Raw genomic sequence first — 10,307 nt, 5'->3', positions numbered from 1 at the left:
CTTCTTGAAAAATAATAAAAGGCTGGGTCTACTGTTCGCATTATACTCTAGCTACACACATGGACAGATGTATCCACAAGTAATGATGGAAGTATATCGTGTTAGACTTAGTGAGTTGTAAATTATTGTCCAAGCCATTTGTGATTAATAAAGCACGAGGTGTAAATCGCTCAGCAGCTTTTTGATAGAGCTTCTGTATAACTTGACAATTAGTTAAAATGTTAGAGGAAGATACATGAGATCTGAAGGCAAGAGTAACTGCTAAAAGAATAACACCACGTAGATTCCACAAGGGAACACAGTTAAGAATCTGAGAGGACAGTCCAAGACAAATTCTGCCTCTAGCAAATAAAAGTGCCTGCCTAATTCTTTAATATGTAAATGCAAAGACTACTGGCTTCTAAAAGATTAAAGATTATCTTGTCAAGTCAGTGAAAATCTCAGCTTCTTTGTTGCCATTTCTCATGCTTAAATTTTTGCATAATTTAAGTGAGCTGTGCTGTTGTATCTCATTTCATTTATGGAGAACTGGTTCTAGTCATCAAGTATTTAAGGTAATTTTGCATTAAACAGAAAGGAAGAGCAGCTTATAAGAAAGACAGGTCTTTAAAAATGCAATAAACTGACATTACCCAGCCTGATTCTCATCTTTCACGTCTGTTGATCCTGAGGCCAAAGCGCATACACAAGGCTGATCTGTGTGGATGTTGTCATTCCAGCTGGGAAGGATGAGTTCTTGCAGTAACGTCTGTGGGTCCAAGCAGGCACAGGCTGCAGCCGAGGGTGGGTACCAGCGCTACGGAGTCCGGTCCTACCTACACCAGTTTTATGAGGACTGTACCGCCTCAATCTGGGAGTATGAGGATGATTTCCAGATCCAGAGATCACCTAACAGGTGGAGCTCAGTATTCTGGAAGGTAAGGAAAGAGCATATGTCTAACTCAGGGAATAGAAAAGTTACTGGGTATGGTAAATACTGTAGCTATAGAGAACTGAGAGGTTTGGTATTCTCTGTGTGTGCATCACTCCTGGTAATACTAAATGCATTTTTCTTCCCTTGGAAAAGGAAAATCTAAACCTTGGGCCAAAGAGAGCCTCTAAACACAGCATAATTATTGATGAGCAGGTTAAACATAAATAGGTACATTTGCCATGTTAACTGTTACTATTGCTACTGTTAATAATATGCCAATAAGTTCACTAGCTATGAAGGTATCCATAGGCAAAACATTATATTCTTTCAGCCTCCCTTACAGGCTTGGTAAGTATCATGTGACAAGTTGCAACAATTATTAAAAAGAAATAATTAGGTATTTGGAGACAGTTAATGCTGAGAGATGGTGCAATGGTCGGTGTCTCAGAGCTGCCTCCACCAGTGTGTGCTCACGAGGCCCTCTGAGCCTCAGCTTCCTCGAATGAAGGCGCTTCACTAGGTTATGTATCTTGTCATTGAGCAGGCAGGTAGGGAGCTCCCACTCTGTGCCAACGGGGTCCAAAGTGCCGGAGATTAAAAAGTGGTAAAAAGGAGAAGAAAAAGTCCCTCTCCTCATGGAGCTTACAAGCTATCATGGGAAACAGACTGTAAACAAAGAAACCACATGATAGAATGTCAGGTAGTGACAAGTGCTATGAAGATAAATGAATCAGGATAAGAGGATGGGAGTGATGGAGACGCCCTTCAGATATGCTGATGGTGAAAGCCTTTCAGAGGAGATGCCATTTGAGAAAACACCAGAATGAGCTAAAGGAACAGACTATAAAATTATCTAGGCTGGGAAAATAGCAAGTCCAAAAGCTCTGAAATGGGAGCAAGTCTGGTATGTTTGAAAAAGAGCAAGAAGTCCAGTCTAGTTGGAGTGGAGTGAGAAAAGGAACAGGCAATGAATTCAGAAAAATAACAGGGCACAGATGATTTATGTAGCACCCTGTAGACAGTAGTGAGAACTTGGGTTTTTACCTCGAGAGACGTGGGAACCACCTGAAGATATCCAGCAGCGTGGTAACATGGTCCAACCGGTATTTTAACAGGATCATTCTCTATTGTACAGAAAATAGATTATAGAAGGACAAGGCAAAAGCAGCTAGATTAATTTAGAGGCTGTTAAAGTACCCAGGCAAGAGATCCTCGCGGCTTAGATTAGGGTGGTGTTAGTGGAGATAGTGAAAAGTAGTCAGATTTAGCATAAACTTTGAATGCCAAGCTGTCAGGACACGCTGATGAATTAGATATAGGATATGAGATAAAGAGAATTTGAGCATGACCCCAAGACTTGTAGCCTAAGCTATTTAGTGAATGGTTTTATAATTTACTAAGATGAATGAAATTATGGGTGGGGAACCAAGACTTTGACTTTGGCCATGTTATATTGGAGATGCCTGTTAGACATCCAAGTATAGAACTCTAGTGGCAATTTAAATATACCGATCTGAAGCTCATGGATTGGGAGTTATTGACACATAGAATCTATAGAAGGCACCAGATTTCTGAGATATCCAGTAAGAAATTATAGGCATAGAACAGAAGAGGGCATTGGGACATTCCAACATTTAGAAACCAAGAAAAGGAGGAGGCTTCAGGAAGGGATACTGAGAAGATGTAGCCTTAGATAGTGCCTAAGTTCTCTTCCAGCCCTAACATTCTGTGCTTCTCCCAAAAGTTTCCAGAATTTTTGACATTGACATTGACATAATCACAATTTATTGGCAATATGGGGTAATAAGAAGCAGTAAAGCACAACTATTATCAGCATTGATTCTGACCTCAGATTACATGAGTTCAAATCCCAGCTCTTTTATTAATAGCTCTGTAACCTTGGGCAAATTAATTGACTTTAATGGGCCTTTGAAAAGTAATACTTATAGTATCTGCCACATAAAAGCTGTGAGGATTAAATAACATAACAGAGCTTAAAATAATGTCAGGTATGTACTCAATAAGCATTGGCTGTACTAGCTACTATTACTGTATGCTGTATGGAGCACTGAATTCTAAAATGGTAATAAAACTATAGTTAATAAATGAAGTATTGAGTAACACAGTTGTTAACATGAATTGTCCAAGACCTGTGTTAATTCAAAATCATACTATTGTCACGTACTCTGTATCAGAATTGGTCAAGTCAGCATCCTTGCCCTGTAGAAATCTCACCTCTGATGAATCCTGACTGGCCTGAGCCAATGAAATGCATAGCCAAGCTTGGCACATCTTGTATTTACCCAGATAAGTGGGTGGTTATTTCCCTATTTGTCAAAAAAAGGAATTTGCGTGACAAATCTATTGTGCCAAGAACCTAAAATGCCACTGACACACAGAATATTGTAAGCATTCAGGTGTATCCAAAGCACTAGTTGTTATGTGATTTGTGAAGCTGTAAACCCATCAAATAAAACATAATTATGGATTTAAAACAGAGAACTCACAGTAAATTACCAACCCCACAATTCAGATTTCAGTATTTTCTCCCTTCTATTTTACATGAACAAGATCCAAAAGTTATTCATTCCTTGTTGTGCTGGGCCTACTTCAGAGAAAAAAACAGGCAAAAATCCCTGGCCTCATAGAGATTATAATACAGCAAAATCCAAGTCCTAGATTCACATCCTAACCATAGAACACAAGAAGCCTTGTGTCAACCTTGAATGGCCTAAGAATTCACTGTCTTAGAGACTTCATCTCTACCAAGGGACAAGCCAACTGTTCTTGGGTTTCCTCCTAGGGAATATGAGTGAATTCATTCCATTGGGTTTAGGAAGCGTTTTGTACCAATACAGAAAAAGGTGCCAGTTATGCTTGCATTTCTACTGCAATTCTTTTTTATGTTTTTTCTTTCACTCACATTGCATCTATAGGTGGTTTGAATTGCTGGCTTTCCCTCTTCCCTCTTCCACTATAGTGTTGCTGGGGCCATGTTGGTCTCTCCCGGGGGGCTGTGCTCACAGTGCTTTGGTAGGACTCTGCCCTTGAGCCAGCTCCTTAGCTGCAGGCAGCTTGGCAGGGCTTAATGAGAACAGAGATTGGAATCAAATGAGTCTGAGTTAGATCTTTGCTCTATCACATGCATCTACACAACATCTGTCTCCCAGTGCTATTTTTTCTTTCTTTATACAAATGTTTATTTGTCCACCATGCACTAGGCTACAGGAGAGGTTCTGGGATTCAGATGTGAATAAGATGCCAGTCTTCACCTCTGAATGAGATACAGTCCTTGACCTGAAGGAGTTCAGAGTCAAGTAGGGGAGATAGACATGCACACAGATTGTTACAATTCAGCGTGCTAAACCCTCTTGTAGTAGTAGTCACAGTACTTACCGGGAGCATGGGGATTGGGGGACAGGGAGGAGTGGGTATCTGATGCAGCTTGAGGAAGAAGTGGCTCCGCAGAGAAGATACCTGTGAACAAGCATCCCAGTAAAAAGAAAAGCATTGCAAGAGCTGAGAGTTGTGGGAGAGTGTGGTATGTTCAGGGGACTGCAGATAGTCCACTATGCCTGGGGTGAATGTTCAGAAGTTGGAGAAGAGGAGTTAGGAGTTGAACCTGGGAATGCATACAAGAGCCAGATCACAGAAGACTTTGAAAGGCTGTGTAATAGAAATCTCTCCACGGCCTTTCAGCTTGAATACAGCGAGGGGGCAAGATATTAAATCTAAGTTTTCCTGAGAGAGATGCCTCGTGGTCACATGTAAACACACACACACAGCACTACACGTATTCTCTGTGCCTGTGACTGTGAGGAGGGACTCTGTGAATGGGTGGATGGAAGGAACAAAAATAGAGAAATTGGGAAGGAAGTTACAGAGCACCATTTTGAATATTTTGGGTTGGAGGAAGTATCAGGAAGTATTTTTGTACAGATTCTCCTATTGGCTGTCAGAAATACAATCTGACGCTCAGGAGAGTGGTCCAGGCTGGAGCTGGAGGTTTGGAAGTCATAGGTGTGAGTCCAGACTGTGGCTGCACATTAAACCCTAGAGAAAACATATTAAATAAGAAGAGGTGGCGGTTGAGAGTGGAACCCTGGGGAAGTACAATTTATGAAGAACATCTGGCAAAGCAAGTTTAGGGTGAATCGTTTAGAGGAAGAGACACAAACAGGAGAATGTGTCAGAAATCACCATAGGGGAGGGTTTCAAGAAAGCATCGGTGTTTAACATGAATATCAATAATTATAGAATATTTAAGTGAGATAAAGAAAGAAAAATCACATTGCACTTGATTATTAAGAGGTCCGTAGTGACCTCAGAGAAGGCCGTTTCAAGGAAACCGTGGAGGACTAAGCTTGGCTGCCAAGGGTGGGAATGCTCTCTAGCAGTCGTTAGAGAGGGCGCAGGGCTCTAGAATAGCTTTTGGAGACGGAGGCAGTTGGATGTTTCCATGCTGGAGGGAAGGAGTCTCTGCAACGTGGAAGAGCTGATGTGATTTCACTGCCCAGGGGAAGGGGTCTGGGAGGACTGTGGGGTCAGGCATGTGGAAGGACCTAGATCATCTCCGGGCGTCGGGTCTTGCTTTGTAAAGCTCAGTGTGGATCTGAGGCAAGCAGAGCCAGACCAGCCGGAGTCTGCCCCCTCTGCTGGCAAACGTCACCACTCAGAGCTCGGGTCCTGCTAAGGAGAGGTCAGCACAGCCCTCAGGGCTGATGAAGAAGGAAAATCCAGTCTTCACTCTTGATGTGCTTCGCCTGAATTTCCTCTAACCCAGATGGCGCCTTTCACGTGTCGCTCCATGCAGCAATCCCCACACCCCACGCTGTTCCTGCCTGCCATGCTGGCGCTTGCTTCCAACAGTCATTACTGCCTCCTCTCTGCCCGAACAGCTGCGTCGCCCCTGCTGCCAGCTCTGTTGGAGTCAACTGCATTTTTAGACCTCATCAGCTCACTGAGCTACAAGGAAGGGGATGCTGGTCAAAATAACAGCTGTCTCTGGCCTATAACCCCCACCAGTAGAATTTCTGGAATCCAAGTTCCCCCACCCCACCCCACCCCATCCAGTTCTGCTTTCCATCAGCAGAGACAGAGTTTTTACACATCCTCACAGCAGCCAAGAGAGTCATCAGGAGGCACAGCACAAAAACTGTCCTTGCTGCTGCTTTGGGGGTTTGTCGTGGAGAGATCCTTCAAAACTCTCACCGCTGGGGTTGACCTCGCCACCTCAGGGTCCGCAGCTGCTCTGCTGTGGCTGAAGAAAGACTCTCCCAGCACCACTCCAGCTCTTCTGTGGGGCCCTCAACGCAGCTGCTTTGCTTCCTCGGGCCCTTAAACAACCTCTGCATTGCAATTTTTTTATTCTCTCAATTTAATAGAGCCCTCTTACTCTTAGATATAGGACCACTTCAACTCAGAACTGTGTCCACAGACAATTTTTATGATACAGTATGGAATCACTCCCCAAATTTCTATTCCTGCCACTACTCCAGCATGGTACCAGGATTAAGCTGATGTATACCACTTGGCCTCCTCACCTCCATCCCACTCTCAGATAAATTAAGAATCAACCTACTCTTGATTCTGTCGTAGCTCCTTCAGGCCTGTTGTCCCAAGCTGTCCCTCCCACGCTTTAACAGGTTTGGAATCCCTCGGTGAGCACAGCTCTGGGAGGTCCTCATTAGACTTGCACTGATGGCACCTTCAGAGTCCTTGGGTCAGCTGTTCACTAGGCTGTCCTCCCCACCGCTGATGGCAGGCCTTTCTGTGACACGCTGATGTAAACAGGAAAAGGGAGAAGGCTCGACAAGGCCAGCCACTTTCCAGTTCTTAAAGTGAGCAGGAGTTCTGCCATCTGCAAGCCACGGTTTGCCTTTTAGCTTCTGAGTGATAGTCCAAGAGTGGATTTTCATCGAAAGCACGGCTCAGCTGAGGAGCAGACTGCTCTGAGCATCAATCACCTGGCTCCATGTTCAGCAGTCTGGTGGTTTAAGTTAGTCAGTCGGGATATTTATTGAGCATCACGCTGCAACAAGAGCGGTGAGGAGGGAAGACAGAAACACAAGGCAGAGAGCTTGGCCCCCCTGGCTCTGCAGAATCACAGAAACTAAGACGGATACATTTTTGCTGGCCTCAATTTTTGAGAATTAGTGCCAGTGCTTGAGGAGGGAGGTAATTTAGCCACATAGGAAGCATGTCACCATGGATATTTAAATTAATTTAGCTTGTGCATTCAGAATTTTCTCCTGTGAGTCATTTCTTAAGTTATAAATAATGGTTAGTCTTGGAAGGTGAATGTACTTGCCACTATTTTTAGAAAAATGTAAAAAGCAATCTAAAATGTTATATTTTACAGCCCAGTTTTTCCTGCAGTACTTTTATCTTATGTAGAATAGCTTCTGTTTTTTTTCCAGAAGACATCCTATTGACTCTTTTTGTGTTTTTTCTTTTGTTTGTTTGTTTGTGTGTTTTCAGTGTCTTCACAGTATTACATCAAGGAAATATGTCCATATATGGTGGCTTAAACTCTTTTGAAGTTCAAATAAAAAATAATGGAAGGCAATATACAAAATAGTAACTGGTGAAGTATATGGGTAGAAGAAAGGTTGGAATAGTGATCACGCAGGTCTGGCTTAGAACCCAGTCATGCCGCCTACTAACTATGGGACCTTGAACTATGCTCTTTGGGCCTATAAACCTCAGTTTCTTATAGGTGAAATGGGAATAAAATACCTATCTCTCATAAGATGTTTATGAGGATTTAATGAAAAACACATCTAGTGTTATGCTAGGTCATAATAGATGCTCAGTAATATCAGTTCTCCTTTTCCCCCCTTTTACTGGGGTGATAGATTCGTGCATACATTTTCCTTCTGTTAGTGAAGCCTCCTTTATTAGTGTATTACCCCTAAACTTTAATAAATAAGTTGATTAAACAAATATACTTTAAATATTGAAGATTAAATGGTGTTTTATATTTAGTGATTTTCCCAGCCTTGTTATTCTAACTAAATGCAATTAGGAGCAGGAGGAAGTGAAAAATGTGTTTAAAAAGTAAATAACAGAATTTGCTATTCTTTATTCCAAATGCTGAGCAATTGTTGCAATACTGTTGCCAATGAAGCATTACAATTTTACGAGAGGTGTATTTCCAGATAATAATAATAATATCTACTTATTACAATTTATTACTTTAGCCAGGTACAAGACTAAGTGCTTTCATGCATGGTCTCATTTAGTCCTCATAACAATTCTATGAGGTAGGTACTATTACCACCTGTCATTTTGTAGATGGGGAAATTAATGAAAACATTGACATAACTTTCCTTCTACAATTCAAGTGCTAGGTGGCAGTGCTAGAATCCAAGCTTGATTCTGTTCCTTCCAAATCTGTGCGCTTCAACCATCTAATGGGACTTCAGTTTCCATCTTCAGTGTGTTACAGTTCATTAGAACTTGAGCTAATGCAGCTTAACCTCCATCTGCTACTCTTAACACTTGTCAGTATCAGCACAAGTACAGCCCAAACAGCTATATGTGAGAGAAGAAAGAGGACAGATCTTCTAAGCCCTGCATCTGCAACTTGCAATCTGTCCATCCCTGGGCCAATGACTTTCCCTCTCTGAGGCTACATTTCCTAACCTGTAAGCTGGCAATTATGGTTCCTTCTCTGTTTACTTGAAAAAGATGTGGGGAGTTACAAAGACCGTCAATGTCCTCCAGCCAAAACCATGGGGAACATACCTATCATGTTGAACAAGTTGGTTTGTTACTCATTGCGGTGAGAGACAATGACACCATAGGGGACTATGGGGCATTTCAGCAAGCGAGTGTGAAAAAGGAAGTATTATAGGATGTGGGCTTTGGTTGGGTGATTTGGGAGAGGGTCTAATGAAGCAAGAGTTCTCTGTGAATTGTCAGGGACAACGCCATGATTGAATATAGGGAGGGCAGACTAGAGTGAGACTAAAGCCATAATGGGCAAAAAAGTGGCAGTCATTCATATTAGTCAGAGGGAAGGGTTGTTTGGTATTTTGTGGTTTGCACAGTGGCTTTGTTTTTGTCTTTGCTTAGACAAAATTATAAAGGGGCATTGTCTTGTCTTACTTCATCATGGCCACAGAATAAGCCTGTCTGGTGTGAATGTTCTGTGAGATGGAACGTGCCTGACGGGAGAACAGCGTGGCTTTGCGTGAGTTCCCCACCAGCTTCTAACAACGCGAAGGCCTAGGGGATGGAGTCAGGCCAGCTCCTGGGTATCAGGCCACTTATATCTCTTCCTCAAGACCAAATGGGACAATGTAAGCAAAGGCAGATTTGGTCAACTGAAAAGCATTGTACGTACAGACAAAAATCAGTTTCTGGCTAGCTGCAGTTTCTGGCTAGCATTAAAGTCAGAAAGGTCTTCCTTTCACCTTCTTGGTTTTCATGTCAATTCGGTAGACCTAGAGATACTCAATCTCTCAAAAACAGGACAGGTCCTGCCCCCGAGGGATCAGAGGAGAGCCGCACCTTGCTTATTCCATCTTGCTCCTGTTGTTCTCTTCCTCCAGGTCGGACTCATCTCAGGTACAGTCTTCGTGATTCTCGGATTGACTGTTCTGGCGGTGGGCTTTCTTGTGCCCCCCAAAATCGAAGCGTTTGGCGAAGCTGACTTCGTGGTGGTCGACACGCACGCCATCCAGTTTAACGGTGCCCTCGACATGTACAAGCTGGCAGGAGCCATTCTCTTCTGCATTGGGGGCACGTCCATGGCAGGGTGCCTGCTGATGTCCGTGTTTGCAAAAAGCTACTCCAAAGAAGAAAAGTTCCTTCAGCAAAAGTTTAAAGAGCGAATTGCAGACATCAAGGCCCACACCCAGCCAGTTACAAAAGCTCCGGGCCCAGGGGAAACAAAGATTCCGGTCACTTTGTCCAGGGTTCAAAATGTCCAGCCTCTATCGGCAACCTGAAACGTTCCCCACCCCAGTCCTTCCTGTCTGATTTACACACACGGTTAAAAGGAGCAGACCAGTTTTTGAGGTGACAAGGATTTGATGTCAACTGCCCCAGGGCCATGTCCAGCTTTGGGCAGCAGAATGGGCGAACTCACACTCGTTCAGTGCAGGTGGCTCTGGTGAAAGTCGATGCCATGTGTCAACCTGTGCACATGCTTCTAGCTGCTTCCAAAGGGTGTTTCTGTGTGCCCGCCAGGAGCCCTCTGCAACACCTCTTTCATATATCGTGACTTTGTGTTGTTTCCCGTGTTATTTGAAAGTGCTGAACACTTTAGGCCAGCCCACCAATGGCTAACGTGGACCGTTTTATTTTCTAATATTGATTTTTCTAATCTTTCCTGCGTGGTGCTGTCTTCCATGCCTGTCTCACGATGTGTAAGATATTGTCATGT

General features: G+C 43.2%; 1 protein-coding gene across 1 annotated transcript; it reads left to right on the top strand.

Moving 5' to 3' along the window:
• Nucleotides 1-728: 728 nt before the first annotated feature.
• NRSN1 (neurensin 1) lies at nt 729-9,870 on the top strand. The gene is made up of 2 exons (XM_069493478.1): nt 729-917; nt 9,472-9,870. Exons 1-2 carry the CDS (start codon nt 729-731, stop codon nt 9,868-9,870), a joined length of 588 nt encoding a protein of 195 aa, XP_069349579.1.
• The last annotated feature ends 437 nt before the right edge of the window (nt 9,871-10,307 follow it).

This window comes from Eulemur rufifrons, chromosome 18, assembly GCF_041146395.1.
Source record: "Eulemur rufifrons isolate Redbay chromosome 18, OSU_ERuf_1, whole genome shotgun sequence".
NCBI classification, from domain to species: domain Eukaryota; kingdom Metazoa; phylum Chordata; class Mammalia; order Primates; family Lemuridae; genus Eulemur; species Eulemur rufifrons.
Note: the sequence above shows the minus strand (reverse complement) of the source record. Positions and strands in the feature narration are given on the sequence as shown.